The sequence below is a fragment of the Rhincodon typus genome, chromosome 3 (genome assembly GCF_021869965.1).
Source record: "Rhincodon typus isolate 14 chromosome 3, sRhiTyp1.1, whole genome shotgun sequence".
Classification (NCBI taxonomy): domain Eukaryota; kingdom Metazoa; phylum Chordata; class Chondrichthyes; order Orectolobiformes; family Rhincodontidae; genus Rhincodon; species Rhincodon typus.
In genome coordinates this window covers 56,146,604-56,172,888 of record NC_063334.1, presented here as the reverse complement: position 1 = coordinate 56,172,888, position 26,285 = coordinate 56,146,604, and the positions used below count along the sequence as shown (strand labels likewise).

At 39.1% G+C, this 26,285-nt stretch overlaps 1 protein-coding gene across 1 annotated transcript in view; it reads right to left on the bottom strand.

Moving 5' to 3' along the window:
• Nucleotides 1-26,285, bottom strand: part of frmd3 (FERM domain containing 3) — a 190,354-nt gene that overhangs the window by 108,783 nt on the left and 55,286 nt on the right. Inside the window, exons 2-3 of the mRNA XM_020531677.2 lie at nt 10,261-10,365; nt 5,201-5,243 (exon numbers count right to left, since the gene is read on the bottom strand). Coding sequence (XP_020387266.2) covers nt 5,201-5,243; nt 10,261-10,365 — 148 coding nt within the window. The remainder of the gene's footprint in view (nt 1-5,200; nt 5,244-10,260; nt 10,366-26,285) is intronic.

The following is a 26,285-nucleotide window of genomic DNA, read 5'->3' as shown; positions in this document are numbered from 1 at the left end:
ATGAAGGGTCTAGTCCCGAAACGTCAGCCTTCCTGCTCCTATGATGCTGCTTGGCCTGCTGTGTTCATCCAGCTCTGCACCTTGTTGTCTCTTTAGGTCAACCTAAAATCGGGTCTTAAATGAAACAGAAAAAGATTCAGAGAAAGGCAGAATGGATGGAAAGGAACAGTAGTGAATGGAACTGAAAGGGTATATTTGTCTGAGGCACTGAAAGGATCCAGGCAAATGGATGAAAGCAAAAGGAATTTAAGGAGAGAGTGGCAGAGATAGAAGCACATTGACAAGGAAGACTATACAAAAGGGTGGGGAATACAATGGGGTAATTATGTGCACTGTGAAAGGAGAACAGGTGCATTGAATGTTAGACAATGTAAGGCTAGGGCTGGCATGGAAACTGGGAAGGAAATGGGATAAAGGGAAGAGCAGGAGTATGAAGGGAGATAGTGAATGGGCTGACAATCATTGGGTGGGAGTGGGGTGTGGGAGTTTGGCGGGGGGTGACAATTGAAGATGGACAGGCGGATATCAGAGTAAAAGAAGGCCATCTACACTTATGGGTATGTGTGTGTTTGTGTGTGGGGGGGGAAGAGCGAGAAGAGTGCACTCTAGAAGGAGAGGGAGAGGGTTGAGAGTGAGTGACTCAAAGAAAAGATTTACCATCACCATCTTTCTAGAAATCACTTTTGTAAACAAGGATTAGATAATGCACAAAGCAAAGTGTGGTGGATGGATCTGTTTGCATGTATTCCTCCACACTCCAAACACACCTAACTGAGGGAATTGAAACAAAAACTACAAAATATTCTTACATCAACACACAATTAAGGGTTTTTCAGCAAAGGGAAGCACTCATTGCAGAATAAAGTGAATAAGCTCTGACAATTCCAAACATCAACATCTTAACCATGTCTCACCTTTCATTAACCTTTGACCAGAAGGGTGCTGTGATATTTTCCCCGATGAACACTGCTTGCACCTTGCAGTGTATGTCACCTCTATAGTAAGTGATAATGGGTAAGTGTTATTTGAGGTAGTTATTTTGTCTTCGGTCAATCTATTGATTCGTGATAGAGGATACCACAGTGTACAGTATCTGAAGATGAGGCACTGTTTTTATATAACAACAAGGCTTATTGCATGAAAGCAATAAGGCCAATTCATTTGGACAGAATTATATAGAATCATACAGTACAAAAGAGGGTCTTTATTATGAGAACCTTGGGGAGCTGATACAGATATATTATCTCCCTCGGAAAGCCACCCTCAAACTGTGTGTGATATCAGTAGAATGCATGGAGCCAATATATCACAAACATCGAATCATAGAATCGTAGATCCCTTCATGATCATTACATCATTCATCAGCCATTTAAGAATCATCAGTAGTGGTGATAGTTTGGGGGGTTGGGGTTGGGGGGGGGTGGGGGGGTGGTGCGGTGAGCAGGGAAGGAGTGTGGCAAAGTATTTACAGGCCTGTGTATTTGGAAGTTAAGGACATAAAACAGAATAGTATGCAGGCAGTAGATTTCAATTTTTTTATGGTTGTATCACAGGGGCATTACCAGTAAAATGAATATGGTATTGGGGAAGGTAAGAATTTAATGGTTCTAATTAATAGGTGATTTGGTGTCGTCTAACAGTAGATGCAAATCAAATCATAGAATAGAATCTCTACAGTGCAGAAGCAGGCCATTCGGCCCATTCAGTTCATACCTAACCTCCGAGCAGCGTCACACCCAGACCCAGCACCCTACCCCACCCTCGCAACCCAGCATTTCTCAGAGCTAATCCACCTAGCCTGCACCCCCCTGGACACTACATGGCAATTTAGCATGGCCAATCCACCGAACCTGCACGTCTTTGGACTGGAGGAAGAAACCGGACCACCCAGAGAAAACCCATGCAGACACAGGGAGAACGTGCAAACTCCACACAGACATTCATCCGAGGATGGAATCAAAACCGGGTCCCTGGCGCTGTGAGGCAGCAGTGCTAACCACTGAGCCACCATGTTGCCCCATCAAGAAATATCAATGATCTGGTCACGCATGCTGTTAAATATTATAGCTCCTTTGCTGTTGTAAGTGCAAACACTGACAATTATGTAAGAGCCAGTGGTGCAAGTTGTGCCTCACTGGTAGCTGCAAAACCCTTAAAAAGAAACTGACTGCACATGAGACATGTAATGGAGAGTCCTGTCACACAATCTTATCTGTGACAGTGCTCTTACAATGCCAACTCAAACTCATAGTGGCATGACACATTGAAGACAATTGCACACACCCTAGCCACGTGCAGCAGATCATTTTTCCTCTTGTGGCACTGCAGCAAGATCTCCTGAGCCACTGACCTCCACAGCTATGTCTGCCCAGCCTCCCTTCGTCAGTCAGGATGGCATCCTTTTGCCGTCCCTAGAGAAAAACACTTACTTTCTTTCCTGGACAGCCTTCAGGAGAACTTATAGTGACGTACTGCTAAAGCATGGCACTGCTTTTTATCTTGTCTCTGACATCTGCATGGGTGGGCAGGGGTGATTAGTACAGGTTGAGTGATTCTCCTGGTGTGCACAGGGTGAAGTGCTGTCTAGATGCCTTTTAAATATGATGTCCAGAAGTTGGAATCCAGAAAATCCCAGGAGTAGATGGAACGTTTTACTGCCTGCTCGTAAAATCTGGTGTTCTATCCATACACGAATAGACAACGAGCTGAGAAGAAACTCATTACACAGGTTAGGCGGATTGGCCAGGCTAAATTGCCCTGTAGTATCCAGGAATGAGCAGGTTATGTGGATTACCCATGACAAATGCAGGGTCACTGGGATAGGGTGGGTCTGGGTAGGCCTGGGTGGGATCTCTTCAGAGATTCGGTGCAGACTCAATGGCTGAATGGCCTCTATCTGCACTGTAGGGATTCTATGATTCTATGAAATCCCAACCCCATCCCCAAGTATCTGCTGCGTTTAGGCCCACTGCCACACTAAATCTCAAGAAAGTAAGATTCCATCCATGGTTTTAGTATTACATCTGAAAAATGTCAGATCTAACATCCCTGCAATATTGAAAATCCAGGGGGGTGCGAATGGTAGTGGACAGGTCAGGCTGCTGGGCATCAGAGTGGCACACAAGCCCACATCAACCCTACAACAACTGCTCACCCGAACTAAAGACCCACTCCCCGCCGTGGACAGGACCAATGTCATCTATAAGATCCCCTGCAGAGACTGTGAGAAACACTACATCGGACAAACAGGAAGGAAACTAACAACAAGGGTACACGAACACCAACTGGCTACAAAAAGACACGACCAATATTCATCATATGAATCCACATGGATAAAGAGAACCACCAATTCAACTGGGACAACATCAAAATCCTGGGACAAGCTAAGCAGAGACAGGCACGGGAATTCCTAGAAGCCTGGCACTCCCCGAAGAAAGCCATCAATAAACACATAGAACTCGACCTCGTATACACTCCACTACGAAGGAAAACCGGAAGTGAGGCAATCCAGCTCAACGGACTCCAGTTTAAAAACCAGGTGGGAAAACACACCGACGCTTCATCGGAGGCTGCACTGAGGATGTTACCCAGCATGGTAACGAAATGTCTGTGGAACAACAAACAAGCTCGGCAAGCCAACCAACCTCAACACCCACAACCCGAGCTACAAATCTACTCCAAAAACCTTAGGTCAGGCCAGCTAATTCATAAATCAATTAAAAGTCTAATCCTGCCCTGTCACTATTTAGCCCAAAGTAAGTAGCCCAGCAGCTTTTCTTGGAAGAGCTGATGATAGCCAAGAAGTGATGAGACCTTCTTTGGGGGCATTTTCTATGCCTGTCAAAGGCATTCCTTGTTCCATGGTCATATACTACCTTTAACCCTCCCCAAACAGCATCTTAAACCTGGTTCCCAACCCCCCACCCAGTACCAGTCCCCAGCCCCCATGCTAGGGACAGTCAGGCCTCACCAAGATGTCAGGCTTAGCTGAAGTTTGACTTGCACAACCTCCATTTCTTCATGGAATGTCCATCGGGTCAGCAGTGACCACTGTTAAAACACTGTCCTGCTCGCACCACAGAGTTCCCAGTCACTCAAACTGTTTTGGAGATCGCTAAGGTGGGGCCTTCTCATAGGGAGTGGTAAAAGTCTCAACCTGAGATAAGTAGCAGAGAAGGTGACTTTTCATGATTGAATGCTGACCTTTTGGTCAGGGTAAGAGCAGGAAAATCACTGCCCTATATAATCCATTCTAAGTGGCCATTTGCAATACAGGCATTTTGACATTTGCTGTCAGAGCCATTCCAGACTTGAAGTAAAAAATGCCATGCATACCCCAACTTGGTTTTCCAAATTTGCGCTATCCATCTGGTAGACTTTAATGTGACCAAAGGGACTGCTGAACAACATCTGAGTTTTTCCAGATTACCCAGTAATATGATTGGCCATGTCAGCTTTCACTGTTATTTATTTCCCTTTTCCCACTTCCTGCCTGGATCCATTAGTGGGCTGGCTCTCTATTTAGTGTTCCAGTGTGAGAGGACTCCAACTTGAAAAGCTGCATCAGAATGCCCATTGACCAAGAATCAATTTCCAACAAGACCCAAGTCTTCGGTTTTGGGTGTGTATTGTAGATACGTTAACTACTTTATGCCAACAACAGTAACAAAACAAATTATTCAGTCAAAATATGATTACTAGACCAGTGTAGATGTCTTAAGATCTTCCAGTGGGGAAAATTCAAAGCAGCAGATCATGGATGTCATTAAAGGGCATTCAATTGTCTTAATTATTAATTAGAATCATTTCAAGGGGATCTACATGTAGTAGAAAATCAATAACTAACTAAAATACATGGGATGAAAACATACAGGATGTCAGAATGCAAGCAACCAACACAGAGTGACAGCTGGACCTAAATGACTTATCACCAAGTAGCAATACAACTGGAGTTTGAGATATGAATCCATCTGAATTTTCTAGCATTTTCACAATTGACTGATAATACCAGAATATAGTGTAAGCCTGATCTATGTTGAACTGCCAATAAAATTATAGTGTCTAGTAGGTTTGGGTTCAAGTCCCAGATGCCCCAGAATTGTATCATAACATGTCTGATCAGATTGATTAAAAATAAACTTTAAAGCTGTCAATAATTTTAAATCTGTATTTACAAAGAAAAGCATCTATCAAAACTTACATTTCATTTGCTTCACAACTGACTTGTTGGGTTCCAGCCAATGCTATGAAAGAAAATGGAGATCAACAATTAGACAATATTACAAATCCTTTTTCTCTTTGTTTCTCCCTCTCTGCCTCACACACACAAATTGCTTTGTGTTGTGTTGTATAGCTGACAATTAATTTCAAATGTTCAGTTGAATATATTAAGAATGTGAATTTAAAAAACAAAGAAGTATTTGGTCAGCATTTACTGTGTACATACCAATCATGCACCAAATTTCAAATGCAACTAAACAAAAGAACCTCTTGTTGTGTTTGTTGAGGAATCAGAAAGATCATTAAGCAATCACTGCCTCCTAGTTAAAGTACTTTTTTTTAAAAAATAGGTTTTAACGCTATAATCAGACATAGCATGACACAGTTGAATATCTAGAGCAAATGTGAAATGTGCAAGAAATCACATAGGATGGCTGGAGTCAGGAAACACAGCACTGGTGAAGATGGAATGCTTAAACAATATTAGTAATTGTATTTGAATATCATTCAAACAAAACTCCTCAAAATCTATGGTCTGGTCACATGACTCCACCTGGGTGGAAGAAAGTTTAACTCTTTTCCCCCAATACTGTAATTTAGACATTTCTTATAAAAATGTACAGAAACTTGGAAATAACAAAGTAAATGTTTTATTTTTCAAAATTAGATAGTTCTATATAAAGTGAACATAATAAGTTTGAGGTATCTGATTAATCTGTACATAATTGAGGCAGATGGCAAAGAGTCCATTCCATCCATTTTTGTGCAAGGACCTCATTTAATGCACACCGGAAGCTACCAATATTAAGTAAACATTGACAGGGATCTGACCAATCCATGGAGGTCAGGAAAGCTGGTGGTTGACCATGAAGATGATCCAGTACAGAGTCACTGAAAAGGGAATAATGTTTCCAAAGAAAAACAGAGGAATTGGAGCATGCAAGCAGGATTTTGAACAAGCCTGATTTTGAACATCATCCTCTTAAACAAAACTTCTGTCTTGTTCATTAAAAATGTCAATGCCTGGAGCTGGTATTTAAAATATGTCTCACCCTCAAATAATATGGGCAACTTTAAGACATGAGTGGAAATGTCACCTTGTGAAAGATGAACAGTTCAAGAATGACAGCTGGATTAGGGAGGCCTAATTAATTTTAACAGCTGAACTTGGGGTAAACACATTGTTGAGTGTGCACTATAGGTCCCTGAACAGTCAGGGAGAGTTAGAAATCAAACATACAACCAAATTTCATTGAAGTGTAATCATGTGTAGCAGGGGATTTTAACTATCCAAATATTAACTGGGATCATTTTAGTTTGAAAGGTAAGGAGGGAGCAAATTCTTAAATTGCATCTAAGAGATCTTTTTTAACCAGTTTATAAAAAGCTCAATAAAGAAGGGTACAATTCTGGACTTAAATGTTCCAATATGAGCCTGGGCAAGTGGAAGGCATATCTGTCAGGGAGCATTTTAGAAATGGTGACCATAAGTCAGTTTGATTTAGAACAGTTATGCAAAACGACAGGGATAGGCCAAGAATAGAAGTTCCAAACTGGGGAAAAGTTAATTTCAAGAATTTTAATAAGATAATATTAGCTCAAATGGCTTAGGAACTTACAGATGAAACCATGTCAGAGCAGTGGGAGGCATTCAAGAGGAAATAACAAGAATACAGAGTAAATGAATCCCCGTAAGGACAAAGCGTGGATGAAAATCTGAGAACCCTGGCAACTCAAAGGACATAAGCATTAGGGTAAAGGAAGAGAAACATGACACCTACCAAGCACTCAATACAGCAAAGTCCCTATAGTAATATAAAAAGTGCAGGGGGTAACTTAAAAAGAAAATTTGGAAAGCTATGAGAGTTCATAAGAAAGCACTGATGGGTAAAACAAAAGAAAACACAAAGGTTTTTGAAAAATATATACAGTAAGACAGTAACTAGGGAAACAGTAGGGCCCATAATGGAGAAGATTTCAGTACAGTCCACAGTATACACTTTATGTCAGTCTTCCAATGGAAAAGCACAAACATCAGGGTAGAGGACTGTTGGTCATACTTCTTCAAATTGCAGTTTTCTGCTGACAATGCTTCTTTGAGAGATTCAAATATAGTCCTTCTGCCATACATATAACCATACCATTCTTATGAGCTCACTCAATGATGATTCTTTGTCAGAGAAGTTCAGAATGCATGAAGGCAAGAAGTTGAAGAATCCACAGAATCTCCTTTGGTCTTCTTTACCTTGGAGGAACAGCCTGTGTCTTACATCTTCACCTCGGCCTGGCTTGGGGAAGATTCCACAACTTGAATATATAGAGCCATAAAGAACTAATCTGCCTTACATTCAGTTGGCACATCTTTTTGTTGAACAACAGTCCTTGTGAAAAACCACCATCACAGTGTAGAGGTTCCATTTATGTTCTTAAATAAAAGGAGTTCCAAAGAAGAGTCATACTGGACTCAAAATGTTAACTCTGTTTCTCTCTCTACAGATGCTGAACAGACCTGCTGAGTTTCTCCGGCACCTTCTGGTTTTACTTCAAATTTCCACCATTTGCAGTTTTTTGCTTTTAACCAATCGTACACTTCTTTGGTTTTTCCCATTATCACAATACCATCAGCAATGCATTTGTAATTCATGTAATTCTGCCCATATGCTTTTGAAAGCGATGTGACTGACAGATAAACTGAAAGGTAGTAATTTCCTGAAATTCCCTGGCTATGTATCAATCAATATCCATGTTTGGCTGCCAGCTTTTAGAAGAATTTACCTCCAATGCACCTGGTATTCAATTCTTCAAAATGGAATTTTTCCTGGACATCTTTTTATGGTGAAGTTTATACATCTCAGATTTAGACGTATTCTGAGTGCACCATCCTTTGCTCGAACACACATTATTGAACTGTACCGGTTTGTCTGGTAATCTATACAGGAATTATCCCATTGCATTCCACATCATCTAGCTCGCACTTAGGTTTTTTCTTATATGGGAACACTGCACTTTATGAGAAGTCAATTGACAGAATGGCATCTTCTCTGAGGTGTGAGACAGCTTCGCATTTGAAATTTCTTATGGATCAAACTTATGCAAGAACAATTGTTGTAAAGCCTCAGCTGACTCAATGTAAGTATGTGTGGTCTTTTCTGTTGGCATGGGTACTTTGGTGATCTTGTTGATAATCACAATTTTGAGATCCTTACACACTGGTGGTCCTGCCACTGCTAGTTTGCTCAAGCCTACCAGGTAAAGTATGTGTGGTTTCAATGCTGAGTTGCCACAGCTGTATTGCATTGTTAATGTATCAATGTAAGGAATAAGTAACCCATTATATCCAGTTAATTTAGGGTCTTGCTTGTCCCATTGATTTCCAAAGATCCTGGAACACTCCTTTCAAAAGTTGGACTGTTAGGATATTTGCATTACCTTGTCTGTCAGTTTTAGTTTTGAGAATTTGCTTGCCATTTTTCATTGGGCATATGACATTGGTTGAGACAAAAGCTTATAATTGCCTGAATTCTCCCACACAATGTGTTACATGCACAACATTGAAAGCCTGTCCATCTTCTGGTTGAAGCTGTTCTAATTATCTTGGGTCTGTCTGACTGTGAATTACATGCATTGGTTTACAGTTACACAAGTCTATGGTGCACACTTTATGTTTTTGACATAGTGTTGTGTCTGTGTACCATTTTCTGTATTTATTTTCTTCTGCTATGTGTACTGCAGGAATTTCTGGAGTGCTTCTGAATCTTGTCTGCTTTTTTTTTTCCCCATAGTCTTCAAGCTGCATTGCTGTGTTCTTTGTTCTGCTTTTTGTTTCAGAAGAAACAATGACCACTGCACACCATAGTTGTTCATGCTATCCACATGCAAAAAAACGATACATGGATTCCAATTGCTTGAAGATCTTTGCTGAGTTTCTTTACAATTAAAACCAGAACAAACACTTCACTGTAATTTCTAGACACACCTTTTGTCTAGGGTTCTACAATGCAGAGTCATGTGATGACATGCAGCTATTTGGCCTATCTACAAGTTAAGCTTTTTAAAGGAACATCACTTTTAAAGTGTTAACACAGTAATCAATGCTCATCCTTGCAAGAGATTTTGGATTGGGGAATGATGGGAGAAGAGAAACTTATGAAATTATTTCAACAGGGATCAAATAACATAGTGAGGTCACCTATATATTTTAGTATCAGTATTGTCAATGTTGCTTCCTCAACATGCCTAGTAATACACGGACAGTACTCATCTGGGGCAGCCATTGACAATACAACTTAAAGGCATCATAAGCTGTAGTGAGATAAAGTTGAAGCAGGTCTGATAACTATTTTTCTTTATATATAATTGGTATTTTTAACGTGTAAAAGTTTCCCTAAGTTTAACCCTGTGCTGCTGTGCATGTTCTTTACATTTCTGAGCCATGCAAATCTGTTGCTGCATTGATCCTGCAACACTTTTAGCTCTCTGCCTACAAGTATTGATGCACTCACACATCAGTCTATAATGAAAGGGCTCCAGTTCTTATTGAGGCATCAGTCAAGGTAACAACTGAAAGGCCTCAGCTCATTTGAGCATCAATGATCCAGTTAGTAGAAATTTCGAAGGATGAGAAGTGATTTCACATAAATATCAGATACTTAAGGGGCTTGACAGAGTGAATATTGAGAGGATATTCCCCTCATGGTAGAGTCTAGGACAAGAGGGCATAGTTTCAGATTAAAGGGGTGCCAATTGAAGATTGAGATGAGGATTTTTTTTCTCTTAGAGGGTTCAGAGTCTTTGTAACTCTTTGCCACAAACAGCCATGGGGCACAGAGTCCTCATGTATATTTAAGGCTGAGATGAATAGATTCTTGATCAGGAGGGGAATCAAGGGTTATGGGGGAAAACACAGGAAAGCGGATATGATGAATGTTGGATCAGCCATGATCCGACTGAATGGAACAACCTTACTCCTGTTCCTACTTCTTACTGCCTTATAAGAAAGTAAAAGAGTTTTTCCTCTCTATTTGATCCATTAATACATACCCTTTGTTTCTCTGGGTCAACATATCTAATGCCAAAGTAATCCTTTTCCAACAAGCTGAAATGATTGCAAACGTGATCAATGAGGAATTGACCTTTGGTGTCTCTCTGCAAAACAAAAAGAACAGTGTTCCTCTCAAATAAGCATTAATGGGTGTTATCATCATTTCACATATTATTAATTTATTATATTTGCATTTCATGGTCAACCTTTCTGGCAACATGCTGGCCATTAATTCCTATCAATGAAAGATTCCCAAAAATGGTTTGATACTACCAGCATATTGCTAAAATAATAGGAGTGCAATTTTGATATTTTTCACTCAATGATTGAATAAATAGCTTCAGATTATTCCTACCTGGGTTCAGATTAAATCATTTGAACATTGACTGAGGATGTGAACTATGAATACTATTTAATAGCTGTTGATATGGCCAAAATATTATTAAAGTGATGATTCAACATTTTTGAAAGCTTATAGTTGCTATTACATCATCTCTTTAGTGGCTAAGTGACAAAATAAATCAAGCTTCTGAATGAATTTTGTGCTGTTTCTCCAAACAATAAGGTGAAATATTGTGGATGCTGGAAATCTGAAAATATTAGAAAAACACAGCAGATTTGACAGTGTTAGTAGATAAAGAAACAGAGTTAATATTTTCAGTTGATGACGTCTAATCAGTTCAGGTGAAAACAGGTATTAACCAAGTACAGGACCAGGAAAGAGGGAAGGGAAGAGAGAACAAAAAGGGAGGTCTGTGATAGCTGGAGATTATCAAAATTTTCACAAATGTTGTGGAGATTGGGAAATCTTCAAAAATGGTGGCTGAGACCAGGATTCATTTGCAACATCTCAATTATGCTGATGGATGCAAGGGGGCATGACTCACACCTAAGAGAATCCTGAACTCAGTATGATGAGTATGAGGAGCTATTGGGGGCATGTAGCAGGTATATGTTGGGCAGAGGGATGAAAGGGCCATTAGAGGTGGGCAGAGGTGTATGAGTTAGCATGGAAAAGAATAAGGGACCATTGCGGGCTGAAGATGGGGAGTAGAATTAGCATGAATGGGTCAGAGGAAATGGATAGGCATATACAGTGAGGATTAAATGGCCTAAAATATGAGCAAACTCTGCGATGAAGTCAAAGGCAACTGAGGAAAGCCCTTTAATTAGACTGCCTTGGCACTTGTCAGCTCCAGTGGCTATGACTGATCAGCATTCAAGGTCAACAGGCCAGACTACAGCCCATCCCACTTGCACCCTAAGAACAAAGATCCCACCATTTGGGGAGGTTTCCAAGCAAGCTAGGAAATCTAACGAACAAAATCTTAGGAATGATGTTATAAAGGAAAAGACAGCAGCAATGGAACGGGTAAAGATAAGTCAACAGATAAAAGTAGATCAAGAGGTGGGGTAACTGAGAATATTAAAAACTCTACTAATATCTGTTGTCCACAAAATTAGCTGCAGCGGTTATTGTCTGAAATTGGCAAAATCAATGTTGGGTCCAAAAGGCAGTACAGGGCCTAATGTAAAGCTTCTCAAAAAGCTTATATGAAAGGTAGGGGGCTGAGAACAAAATGATCAAAGTAGGAGTGGTTAAAGAATTAAAATGGCAGGTGATTGGCAGCTTGGGGTCATACTTGGAGAATGAACTGGAAACTTCTTGAAAATAGTCACTCAATCTGCATTTGGTCTTCTTGGTGGAAAGGGGACCACATGGTTATATCAGTTGAAAGAAGAACAAGAAAGTTGTTGTTATTTTAAACTGTGGGAAGGGAATAAGTAGAAGTACAGGCCTCACGTTTCATGCATTTGCATAAGGAGATCATTTGCAAAAGGGGAAGGGATTTTTTGGGGTGAATGAAAAGCTAAACGAAAGTGTCATGGAAGAAATGGTCCTTTGAATGCTGAAATGCAAAGAGATACAGCATTGCTTGGTGTTGGCATCACTCTGAAGATAAAGGTAATAGTGGAAAATAGTTTGAGTATAGAAGCCGATGGGATGAAAGTAGAGGGCTGAGCTAACCCCATAAAGATTCAGGGCAGGACAGACAGGAAGGAGTGAAAGTAGAAGTGTAGAAAATGGAGTGGATGCTATCAATATATTTATTAAGTAGCTCCTGTCTGCTGTTGATTTGATGGGCACTTAGGCATCACGGATTAAGAATACTGTAAGTCAATGTAAAAGTGAAAAAAGGAATTGAAAAGTTGCTTAAAAATACCTTCATCCACTCAATTTGAAGAAGTATCATATCAAACTCAAATGCTAATTCTGGTTGTCGTTCCACAAGACGATGCTGAGATTCTCCAGCACTTTCTGTTCTTATTTTCAGATTTTCAGCAGTATTGCTTTTAAATAAAGTTACCTGTTCCTCAGAATCTAAGGGCACAACTTTCCCCTCCCGAGAGGTGACAGGAAGGACAAATAATTGGGTGAGTTGGCTCTTCTCAATATCTCAGCAATTCAGCACTGGGCCTGAAGGTTCAGTGGGGACCTTCTCAACTCACCAGCAGTTATGGTCCCCAAGTGGTGAAATAACAGGTAGTTAAGGGCCTCAACTCTTCTCCAACCTGATTCTCTGCCTTCCCCACTAAGTGCTAAGTGGCTAGACTCCCAACTGGAAAACCAGGGAGACCTGACAAGGTGATGTCAGGTTTGTGGGGAACAGGGGCTCTACCTACTCAAAGCTAGGGCCAATCAGGTGGTTGGGATGAGAGGCAATGGAAGACAGTTCAACTTTTCATATAATCCAGCAAATCTCCCAAAGAACGTTATTATATGTTGAGCAGAGATTAAGACATTGACTTTACCATTGCCATCTCATGCATGAGGCATGACAGACCCTATAGCCCTTACCTCTTTGACCACCCAATCTCCCTGTGATCCCTACCCTGCAAGACCCAAAGAAAAAGACTTGTCTTCTCACAGTTGGAACCCTAGTAGACTAGGCATCAAGCAATGACCTCTAAGACCCAGAGACTGCTGACCTCTGATCAGCTGGTGAGGTGGAACCTCAAAGTCAACACTTGTGATTCATGGAGAAACTCACCTCTCAGTTCTTACCAAACTGTTTGGAGCTTAATCTGGCAAGATCTCTCATTGGTGGGGGTAGAAAATCATTTGCTAATGAACATAACCACCAAGTACATATGTGTTGCAAAACTGAATTTCAGTTGAAGGAAGCATCAACTCATTATTAAATATTTCTGCCTTAAACCTATGTACAAACAACAATGGGAATAATATTGTTCATTAGTTTCAAGGTTATATTCCAACAAGACTGATTGGATCTAATAGCCTCCAATTACGTTTATGCATTGTACTGATCAACAGTTTGTACCAACAACCTTAAATTCCTTTTAAAAATTGTATTTTCATATATAAAATACTGATAACTCAGCACAGGGTGAAAAGTTGATTATCAACTTAAATAGCTGACAATTCACAATGCATAACTGCTGTAGAAATCTATTTGCACCTCCTCACACTGTCAATTTTAAGATTGTGAAACTCAGCATGTAAGAAAATCAAGGGCATGACGGTCAAAGAATACTTGCTATTCTATCATTAAATGCTGGCATTGTTTTCTAATATATCCACAGAATGTAGCCAAACACCAAACAACAAAAGCACTAAAACCTTCAGATCAGAGAATAAATATTTCTGAAGAAGGGTCTAGGCCCGAGGCATCAGCCTTCCTGCTCCTCTGATGCTGCTTGGCCTGCTGTGTTTATCCAGATCTACACCTTGTTATCTCAGATCAGAGAATAAGCCTGATCTTTGTCAACCCGTAAAAGAAGAACTGAATACAGAAATAGAAGATCCTGCAGATTACAAATTAAGTATGCAAGATGTCAAATCAGATTAACTTAACCAAGCATTTAACAATCCATTAAATATGTATCACAAGCATAAAGCTATGATGAGTGCAGCAACAGATGATTATTTCATAGATCTTAGCAACAGCCTCCTTTGATACTGGACAAAGTAACATGTAACTAAAAATATAACTTACCTTATTTAATTAAACAAAACACATCTTATGGTCTTAAGATGTAGGAGCTGAAGAAGGCCATTCAGCCCATTAAGTTGACTTCAATAAGATTATACTAAATAAAAACCGAAAGAATTGCAGATACTGTAAATCAGAAACCAAAACAGAAGTTGCTGGAAAAGCTCAGCAGGTCTGTGGAGAGAAATCAGATTCAACATTTCGCGTGCAGTGACCCTTCCTCAGAACTAGGATGCAGTTCTGAGGAAGGGTCACGGGGCCCAAAATATTAATTTCTCTCCACAGATGCTGCCAAACCTGCTAAACTTGTCGGGGAACTTCTGTTTTTATTTCAATAAGATTATGGTTGAGCTGATCATCCTAAACTCCACTGTTCTGTCTTTTCCTATAACCTTCATACTTTCTGATTAAAAATCTGTCTATCTCTGTCGCAAACATACTTAACACAGCCTCAACAACACTGTGGTGAATAATTCCAAATTCACTACCCTCTGAGAGAAGAAATTCTTCCTCACCTCTATTTTAAATAGGTGACCCCTTATTCTGAGATTATGTCCTCTGGTCCTACTCTTCCACATGGGGAAACAACTTTTCTGCATCTACCCTGTCAATCCCCTCAGAATCTTGTATGCTTCAATAAGATCACCTCTCATTCTTCTGTATTCCAATAAACGCAGGCCCACGCTACTCAACCTCTCCTCATAAACAGTACCTTGAAACCTGCTATCAGTCTAGTGAACCTTTTCTGGATTGCCTCCAATCTTATATTGCAAATTACAACTTTTATATTGCTGTAGGCAGAAACATTATCTTTCTTTTGGGTTTCACTTATACCAGCTAACCACAGCAAAATTTTAATTTTAAAAAAACAGAACTCCTTGCAAACTTCTATTAAGATTTGGGGAAAAGATGAATAATCAATAACCATGCATGTCTGTTTATGTTTTGAATTATTGAATAACCTGACGCAAGACAAGAAATAAGAAGTTAATTCTATAGGATTTCAGAGTATAGAGCAAGACATTTGCCAAGGGAAAATAGAAAATGATTTAAAACAAATGTAGCATGGAGTGCTGACTGATACATATGGTTAAGTGAAACTGGCTCTCACTGCAACTATAGTGAAAGTTAAAATGCTCGTTTTCAAAAGCTTAAGTATGAGGAGAAAGAAAAAAATCCATTGTGGTTTACACATTATTTAAATTTTTGCTGAGAAAAGGCATATTTTATTAAAACATTTTGGTCTCGCAGTCATCAGGACATTTCACAAGAATACCAATTCAAGGGGAAAACCAAAATTTATACAGCATAAGTGGAGGGTGATGATTATTTTGCAAGTGGACTTTGACAGATAGAGGCATTGTCATGGAGAATACATCCATTAATGCTGATTGACAGTTAACAGCCGGGCTTTGTTTAAATTTTAAACCAGGCAGATTATCTGGTATTGCCCTTAGAAATGAACCGACAAACAGCTGTCACCTATTTGTTGAATTGAAACAGGTGCAGTGTATGTACAGATTCTTTCTGTCTTCAAAGAACAGGGTCTTCTGCATTAACATATGTAGCTTCCAGTAAAGGTAGTTCTCCTATAACGCAATAGTTACGTTTTTGTGTAGAAAATCGTTTTATAGGGAAATCGGTATAGAAAATTGCTATACCTGCACAGCAGAAAGTTTGTGTTATCCAAACAGCATCCACTATTCATCAATTGCATTACAGCCAATTTGCGTTAATGAAACACACATTACAGCAGAACTACCATACAAGCTAGTGCAACACTTCACAAACCCGACTAATATTCCTAAACTGGCTGTTAGCATGTGTTTTAAACGGCTTTATTAACGACAACATTAAGTACTCCAACTGTCAAAAATAACAATGAATGTGAGAAAACTTAGGAAATAACAGTTATTCTCCTGACTCAACTTATGTGGTGAATATCACTGTAAGTATCCTTCATCAAAAGTTTGTTAGAAAGAATTATTCTCATGTATAATCTTTGGTTTCCATTCTTATTAGATTACACAACATTTTTTGTTTTAAGGATCAGTTGTTGATTTACTTGAAATCTCGTTTAAGTTCCAAACTGCAAAGATTTGAAAGAAATTGTTTCAGTATATAAGGTTAATACAGCACAAGCATCATTTCTGTGAACACTTATTCTGCAAGATTTGGTGTGTTGCTTGACCCGGTTGCTTTTATAAGTACCAATATTTAATGCTACAATGTCCTAGTTTAAATGGAACAGTTGAAAGATCTGTTAGCTTGGAGGAATTTCTAAGTCAAACAGGGCTTATACAACATGAATAAACACAATGGGATCAAACATTCTGTCGAAACAGTGATTTAAGGATGTCAAAAATCTAGAAACTTGTAACAAGGATACAGTATGTCATGGATCGTGAATTGCCTCTAATTGTTGGACAATTTGTGACACTGTACTATTAATCTAACAAAAACTGCAACACAGCAAATTCCCCATAAGATTCAAGAATTTACTGCACTTATTGCTGTAAAAATATATTAAATCATCCGTAGAAAGTTAGCCTTGCATAAGGGCCCTACTGTTAGTGGCATGATGTCATCGGTCTTCCACTCTGAAAGCACCAAGAATTAAACGATCATTGTTTTCCACATGTCATATGAATCTTTCAACCAAGATGTTAAATTGATTTATTGTGAATTCTGGCAGGAAGTAAAGTTTAATTAATTAGTTTAATTAAGTTTATTTAACCTTGCCAGGATTTAGAGATATCCCTTCCTCCAAAAAAAACTAACAGTATGCGTGTCCATTAATTACTGAGCAGTCAATCATCAATATGCTGATTACACATGCTTTGAATTGCTATAAAATGTCACTTTCATGTTTGGACTGCATTTGGTTCCTGAATTTCATACATTAAAAAATATTAAATAAAAACCGAAAGAAGTGTGGATGCTGTAAATCAGGAACAAAAGCAAAGTTGCTGGAAAAGCTCAGCAGGTCTGGCAGCATTCGTGAAGGAAGAAAAGAGTTAACGTTTCGGGTCCGGTGACCCAAGTTCTGAAGAAGGGTCACTGGATCCGAAACGTTAACTCTGTTTTCTCCTCCACAGATGCTGCCAGACCTGCTGAGCTTTTCCAGCAACTTTGTTTTTGTTCGTTTAAAGAATGCGCAAGTTGTGATTTTATACCTTTCTAATAATACAAATGTTTAAATATGATACATTAAGCAGAAAGCACCATAGCTCACCAAGATGTAGGCTGCCCTGTTAATGTTTTTGGACCCATATAGGTCACATTACCAGCAATTCACAGAGTCACAGAATTGTTACAGTACAGAAGGAGGGCAGTTTGTCTCTTCACGTCACAGTCGGAGCAATTTCCCTAGTGCCACTTTCCTGTAGCTGTACACATTCTCCCTTTTCAAAGAAGAATCCAAAGGCCTCTAAATTTCTCAATTGAACCTGTCTCCACCACACTCTCAGGCAGTGCATTGCAAACCCTAATCAATTGATAAGGGAGGAAATATTTCCATACGCTACCACTACATTTTTTTTGCCAAATATTTTTAATTTTTGCGTTGTTGTTCTTGATCTTCATCGATGACATTTTATCTCCATTTTCCTTGTCCAGACTCATGGCTTTAAATATTTCTATCAAATCTCCTCTCAGCCTTCTCTTCCCAAGTCCCAACTTCCTCAATCCAGGTCACTGAAGCTTCTCATCCCAGAGACAATTCTGGTGTACCATGGCAAGGTGAGAAGTGTGATGCAAAATTTCTGGAAGCAACGACATTTTATCTGCTGACAGGAGGCGCCCTTATTGGGGAACAGCTCCCAGTTGAGGAATGGGGCACTGTTGCTCAGTGCACAGGGATGGTGAGTCTGTCACTTTTGACCTTTGTCCCTTTGCTGGCTAAACCAATGGGATTGCATGCTGTGGCTACTGTGGGTTGTCAAGGTTGTGGCGGTAAGGATATGTGAACATGGTGATTGTGGAAGCTGCAGCGCCAAGCCAAGTCTGGGTAACAGAGGTTCTGCTCCACCACCTCTGCCAGAGTTAAGTACAAAATGTTGAATGTTTTTCAAGGACTTAGTTTTAGTTCTTCGGGTTGAAGGGATCAAAGTTAGGGAAGGAATCAGAAAGAGGGAACAGAGTACTGAATTGGATGATAAGCCATGATCATATTGATTAGTGAAGCAGATTCAATGGGCTGAATGGCCTACTCCTGGTCCTGTTTTCTACATTTCTATGTTTACAAACAGGGAAACCTTTTTATACCTGTTCAGAGTGTTGGTGAGGCTGCACTTAGAGTACTGTGTACAGCTTTGGTACCTGTATTTAAAAAAAGGATATACTAACATTGAAGGCTATTCAAAAGAAATTCACCTAGGCTGATTCCTGAGATGAAGGGATTGACTTATCAAGTTAGGCCACTATTCAATCAAGTTTAAAAGAATGAACGGTGATCTTATTAAAACATACAAGATTCCCAGGAGGCTTGACAGGGTAGATGCTTCCAGTAGTGGGAGAATCCTGAACTAAAGGTCATAGTTACAGAATAAGAACTCATTTGAGACTGAAATGGAAAGGAATTTCTTCTCCCAGACAGTTATGGAAGTAGTCTTCTGTGCTGCAGGATTCTACCACAGAAACAACCTAAGTGGTATTACCTTGTACATGATTACCATTTATTTCTTTGTTTTTCTTTCATTAGATGTGGGCATCACTGGCAAGATCAGCACTTGTTGCCCATCCCTATTCACCATTAAGAAGGTAGTAGATTCCATGTGGTTCTGGCACACCCACGTTGCTGTTAAAAGGGAGTTCCAGGATTTTGGTTTGACAAAGTGAAGGCACAGCAATTATAGTGCCAGGTCAGGATAGTGTCTGACTTAGAGGAGAACTGGCATTTTTATACATTTGCTGCCCTTGTCATTTTAGGTAGCAGAGGTCACAGGTTTGGAAGAGGCTGTCAAAGGAGCCTAGATACATTGCCGCAGTGCAATTTGCAAATGATACATACTGCTGCAACTATGCATCACTGCTGCAAGAAGTAAACATTTAAGGTTGTGGATGGGGTACCAAGCAAGTGGGCTGCTTTGTTCTGCCTGGTATCAAGTGTCTTGAGTGTTGCTGTAACTCTACTCGTCCAGGTAAGTTCCATCACACTCTTGACTTGTACCCTGTAAATGATGGACAGGTTTTGGCAAGTCAGGAAGCAAGTTACTTGCCAAAGAGTTCTCAGCTTCTGACTTGTAGCTTAGTTCTTGTAGCCCCAGTATTGATATAGTTTGTTTCCATTCAGTTTCTGGTCAATGTTAACCCCCAAGATGTTGATAATGAAAGATTCAATGGTGGTAGTGTTATTTAATGTGAAGGGGTGATGATTAGGTTCTCTCCTGATAAAGGTGATCATGGTCTGGCACTAATCTGGTGCGAATGGTATTTGCCACTTATCAGTCCAAGCCTGAACATTGTTCAGATTTAGCTGCATATTGGTACAGACTGCTTCAGTATCAAAGAATAGTCAAGATGTAACTAATCTGTACAAGTTTAGAGAATATTTAAATAATAAACTTTAAAAAATTATTTTACACATTTAGTTCCTCCTGAAGCTTCCTACTATTACTTTCCACTTGCGGATCATGATTAAAGTTGATTGCAAGCACTTGAAACAAACCTTATCATGGTAAGAAAATGGTAAAATTAATAGATTAACACAAAGTATAACAATAAGAATATCTAGCTATGTTGACAATAAACGTTTCATTGAATTCTCTTTGTATTTATAGTTGGAAATAAAAAGAAGCAAATTCACATATTCTGGTGATAAAGCTAACATACAAGTTAAATAATAATGCTGCAAAATTGCTTATTTCCCAAACAAAGGGGCAGGTGCTATTTGTACTTCAATTTGGGAAGAGACTTTGAATATGTAATCTGAATAAAGCCTGCTTTAAGGAATAGAACAATATTGTCAAGGGCCAGGGAGCACGTCTAATCTTACAAGATAAAGGAATTAAAGAATTAAAAAGGATCATGCCTTCAAATGACTGATAACAGCTATAACTAATGTCAGATATAAAAACTCTAAGGGAAGAAATGAACAAGCAGCGGGTAATGAAAGATTCTTAACTCTTAAATGTGGTATCTAAACCTATCACTACCATCATCACTGATGTTCCCTTATCCTAATAAGAAGGAAGTTACAAGATGGACAAATGAAATTTGAGCAGTCAAAAGTCATTTTGCAAAATTTAACACTGGTGGAAGAAATACATTATTTATTCATGTTCAGTTATTTGACACTGTTCTGACCATAAGACCTTTTGTTTTTAAAACAAACATGCTTTTGTGATCTGGATCACATGACAGACAACAGATATTTACTGTGACATTTGAAAAAAAGGCGTGTGTGTTGACAAAGAACTATTCTATGCATGCCACTTATATTTCAGCAATCAGCAAACACAAACACTAAAGTGGTCAAATCAAGGAAAATTCAGGAGTTCAAATGCACTCTCATTTCAAATATAATAAACAGACAGCTTCTAAGAATGTCATCCCAACTTTACAGAAGATGTAGGTGAATTTTTGGAGGCTTAAAGCAATATATTGAGATAGTGAGATAACAAGGTGTAGAGCTGGATGAACACAGCAGGCCAAGCAGCATCAGAGGAGCAGGAAGGCTGACGTTTCGGGCCTAGACCCTTCTTCAGAAAAGTGTTCATCCAGCTCTACACCTTGTTATCTCAGATTCTCCAGCATCTGCAGTTCCTACTATCTCTGAAACAATATTGAGATAGTAATTCCCTGGTTCAGTTAGTATTTTTGTCTTTAAGACAGATGGTTGGGACTTCAAAAACCATGCCAGAATTTGAGCATATAATCTTAATTGACGCCCTTAGTACAGTAATGAGGCAATCCATTATCAAAAGTGTAATTCACTCCATGAAGCAGTTCAGGAGAAAGTGCTAATTTATTTATTTCATTTTATTTAGTTCTAGATGATCTTATAAAAATCATCACTGACATATTTCAGAGGAATTAGCTTGTTGGGCTAGGTAAATATTGGTTATTTTAAAGTACCTATAAGAAGCATAAAGTAAAGGAGATGACCAACTGAAAACCCAAACACACGATAAACTGTGTGATAAGAGATAGTAAGAACTGCCAATGCTAGAGTCAGAGATAACACAATGTGGAGATGGAGGAATACAGCAGGCCAGGCAGCATCAGAGGAGCAGGAAAGTTGACGGTTTGGATCGGGACCCTTCTTCAGAAATGGGGAGGGGGAAGAGAACTGGGAAATAAATAGAGGGAGAAGGGGTGGGGAAGGTAGGTGGGATGGTGATAGGTGAGTGCAAGTAGAGAGCGGTGGGGATTGGTCAGTGAGGTGGGAGGAGCGGATAGGTGGGAGAGAAGATGGACAGGTTGTGTGATACATTTACTCATTCAACAATCCCTCAGTCTGAGCAATTCTCCTGGATCAAATTTATTACCTATGTAAGGCAAGATGATTACCACCAAAAGGGAGCCCTCCAGCATCATCAAAGAATATTGTAAGGCAATGGTAGAAGTCAGCAGAAGTACACCTGATGTAAGAGCAGACAGAAGGGGCCCAAAGAAGAAAGCTCCAAAAACTATGAGCCTCAGCAGTGACTGAAAAATGTTAATTGGGAATCAGGTTTAAGGGACAATTAAATACTGTAATAGCTTACCAGTTTCTTCCATCAGGTGGTCCAGGGAAGTAATGGCATCAGAGAAAATTTTGTCTAGCACCTTTAACATGGACAAACATCTGAAGATGTTTCATAGGAATACTATCAAATCAAATTTGACACAATATTTTACAAAATATCAAGACCTCATTTGGGGATAAATGAGTGACCAAATTCTTGATCAAAGATATTGCAAGTGTTGTATTTTGGTCATTATTTCATCCAGGTAAGGTGAGACAAAGGTACAGATTGGCAATATTGCAGGCTTGAAAAAAATCAGTTTTGGTGTCGGGCAGAACGTGCAGTCAGAAATTCTTCTCTGAGTCAAACGCAACACCAATATTGCAAATAATCTTATTCAGCCTCAGGTAGTGACCAGACAGAGTGATTAAAATAGTACAAGAGAATGAAGTATGATGTATGGTGAACTATGTCAAAGACTGCAAACAGGTCAACAAGGATAAAGGAGGGGGGGAAAAGAAATCGATTCAAAGATAGTGGGAACTGCCGATGCTGGAGAATCTGAGATAACAAGGTGTAGAGCTGGATGAACACAGCAGGCCAAGCAGCATCAGAGGAGCAGGAAAGCTGACGTTTCGAGTCTGGACCCTTTCAGAAAGACCCTTTTCTGAAGAAGGGTCCAGACCCGAAACGTCAGCTTTCCGGCTCCTCTGATGCTGCTTGGCCTGCTGTGTTCATCCAGCTCTACACCTTGTTATATCAAGGATAAAGGAGGAATAGTTTACCACTGTATAAATCACATTTATGATTCTGATAAGGACTGTTGTCATACAAATTAATACGTTTACAGAGAAGTCAAGAATCAGATCAAACAATCATTTATTTTCATGCATATGTAAGGAAAGCTAGTCTTATCACCATGAAGTGTAAAACTAACTGCAGGGTTACAGACACCTCCAAGCTTTATACAAAACATTACAACATACACATTACAATTCTCACACTTCTTTGTCCAGGTGTCATACATTAGCTACTGTTTTCCCACAGAGGTGAAAATGGTGGTGCTAAAAGCAGACTAAAAGGGGAGGGATACAGTACCTGCCAAGAGAGAACTGTGAGCAATATCAACCCACAAGGCCAGGAAAGGAAGTTGGGTGTTCAGTGGTTTGGTGGGAATATGGTCAAGGGAGCAGGCAATGAATTGCATGGATAAGATCAGTTCAGGAGGGGGCATGATAAGAGAGTACCTGGAAAAAGATGAAAGTTTAGGACTTGTACATGTGAACTCTGTCAGAAAGTTAAGCTTGGTACTGAAGGACAGAGGAAGGAAATGGCAGAGGTATACAGTTTCAACTTTAATAATAAAGGAATCGATGAGCTTTTGGCACTTGTTGGAAGTGAGGGAGGAACTGGCAGGAGAGACAAGTTTTAAAAGATAGCTTGTAGTGAAGAGAAGTCTGAGGTAATCATTGTATTCTACATGATTCTGGAATAGTAGGTCTGACTGAGAACAGCAGGACCCAATAACACCATATGTATCCGGCGACATTTGGCAATGAATAGTTACACCAGTTTTCCATTGTAAACTTTCAGGTCTACCTTCCTTGGATTAAGTGTAGGATAAGAGTACAATTGCACCATATAAAACAATAACAGAATTAGTATATAGAAAAACATTAATCATGGAGGTACAACTCTAATCGAGAAAACAAAAGCTGCTGAAATGCTGTAGTAAATAGAAATAAAAAGGCCAGACAGTTGGGAAATTTAAAGAGTTTTGTAGGAAAGTTTTATTTTACCTGAAGTGGGCATAGAAGGAAATGGAGTTTGGCAAAAGAGGAATGTCGACAGGAAGAGATATAGGAAATGATCAGCTATTTAGATCTTAAGTTTCATATTAGTCAAAGTGATGATGGAGATAGATTCCAGAATTCCTGGCCCCAACACAATACCCATCATTTTCAGTGGGGCAACACGATAAATTGCATTATGTACATCTATGGCACACAGAGGAACGTGCCTTCATTGAACACCCAACTTCCATTCCGGGCTTTGAGAGCTGATATTGCTAACAGTTCTCTTTCAGCATATACTGTACCATTCCCCTTCCAGTCAGCCTTCAGCACCACCTCTGTTGGAAAACAGTAGCTAATATAAGGCACAAAAACAAAGTTACTGGAAAAGCTCAGCAGGTCTGGCAGCATCCATGAAGAAATAATCAGAGTTAACGTTTCGGGTCCTGGTGACGCTTCCTCAGAACTAATATAAGGCACCTGGACAAAGAAGTGTGAGAATTGTAATGTGTACGTTGTAATGTTTTGTACTTCTTGTAACTGGGATGTCCAAAACATGATTTGTCAGATTAATTGTTTCAGGAGAAGATTGAAAACTGCCACTGTTCTATGGAGTGACAGGCTATCCTTTGGAAAAGTAGGTTCAAGGATGCCTTTGGGAAAGGTCAGCTATCCTTTGGGAGAAGTCAAGTGCCCTTTGAGATTGTTAAAAGTAAATATGAATGTGTGTAAAAGGTGGATAAACTAACTGGAACTCATTTGAGCTGTCAAGCCAAGTGCAACTGTCAGGGAAACCACCCAAGTAGATTGGAACTGTCAAGCAGTCAAGGAATTTAAATCTCCTGACCTTTAAATTTCTTGATAAAAACTGTCTGCAATCAAACAAAATCAGTGCTTTCTACTTCAATATGTCTCCTTACATAAGTGTGATAGTTATTATTTAAAGGTTTGTGCTACATGACAGAATTCAAATAATTCCATTATCAGAGTGGGGTACCTGTCTGTCACAGTTTGATTGACAGCTCCAAGTGCTTGTAAAACTTTTGACTAGGACTATGAATGCAAATAATTGTTTGCACAAAGGATTAATTAGTTGAACAAATTTAAATATAGTGAATAGATTTTTGTTAATAAGAGTTATTTTAAAAATAGTGAATTACCTTATTTTATTTATCTCAGCATAGGCTGGTGTAATTTACAACAGAGTAATTAAGAAAGCTAATGGTATGTTATCCTTTATCACAAGAGAAATTGAACATTAAAGGACGTTATGCTTCAGTTATTACAGGCACTGGTAAGACCACATCTCAAATATTGTGAGCAGTTTTGGTCTTTTTACTTAAGGAAGGATGTAAATGCATTGGAGGTGGCTCAGAAGAAGTTTACTTGATTGATGTCTGTAATGAACGAGTTGGCTTATCAAGATATGTTAGACAGGCTAGGCTTGTTTCCACTGGAGTTCAGAAGAGTAAGGGATAAAATGATTGACATGGATAAGATCTTGAATGGTCTTGACAAGGTGGATGTGGGAAGGGTATTTCCTGGTGTGTGTCAGTCCCAGAACTATAAGGCACTGTTTTAAAATTAGAGATTGTCCTTTCAGGAAAGGCACGGTCATTTATTTTTCTCTCAGAGGATTGTATGACCTTGGAACTCTCTGCCTCAATGTGGTGAAGGCAAGGTCATTGAATATTTTTAAGATGAACATGCATAGATTTTTTTTAAGCAGGAAATTTGAGGATTATTGAGGGGGGAAGGGGAACTTAGTGTATTAAATTCAAAATATAGTTCAACCGTGACACTAATGAATGGCTCTAGGGGACAAATGGTATATTTCTGCCTTTTTCTGTATGTTTGTATCTGACTGTCGATCAATATTAATGGGTGCATTAAAATCTTCCAGTAAGGATTAATCATAGCAAAAAAATGTTCAGATGTGTTCAGATGCCTATTAAAAATGATTCAGCTAGGAAAAGAATGTCCATAAAATTATGAATACCAAAATAATTAGCATGCATTAGCATACTTTTATTGATTATTTTGTTTTTTTTCTTAGCCAGAGAAACCTAGTGTTCTTTTTTGGAAAATATCTGCCAAAGCTTATTTGTTCTTGCCTACACATGGCTCCAGGCTCAAAGCAATATGGTTGACTTTCAACTGCCCTCTGGGCAATAAGAAATGGACAATAAATGGTAGCCTAGCCAGTAATCCCCACATCCTATGAACAAATACAAATTTAAAAGCTCTAATTTTTAGCTTTTCCTGATCCAGCCAAGTGCACCAGAAGTTGTATCGGTCAAATTAGGTTTTATTTATATAAACTTTAACGTTACTGTTACAAGATCAAATAAATTTAATTACTTTGACTTTTTCTCAACTGAACAGACATGTCTAGCAAAACTTAGTTGTTACCACAGTTATTTATGAAACTGAAATTATTTTGGATTCTGTTTAGTCTAGAAACGGAGATTGAGGGGCTAGAGGAAAGGTGTTATTTTTTATGCAAACGAATATGAAATTAATTTCACACTTCCTGCACTTTGAA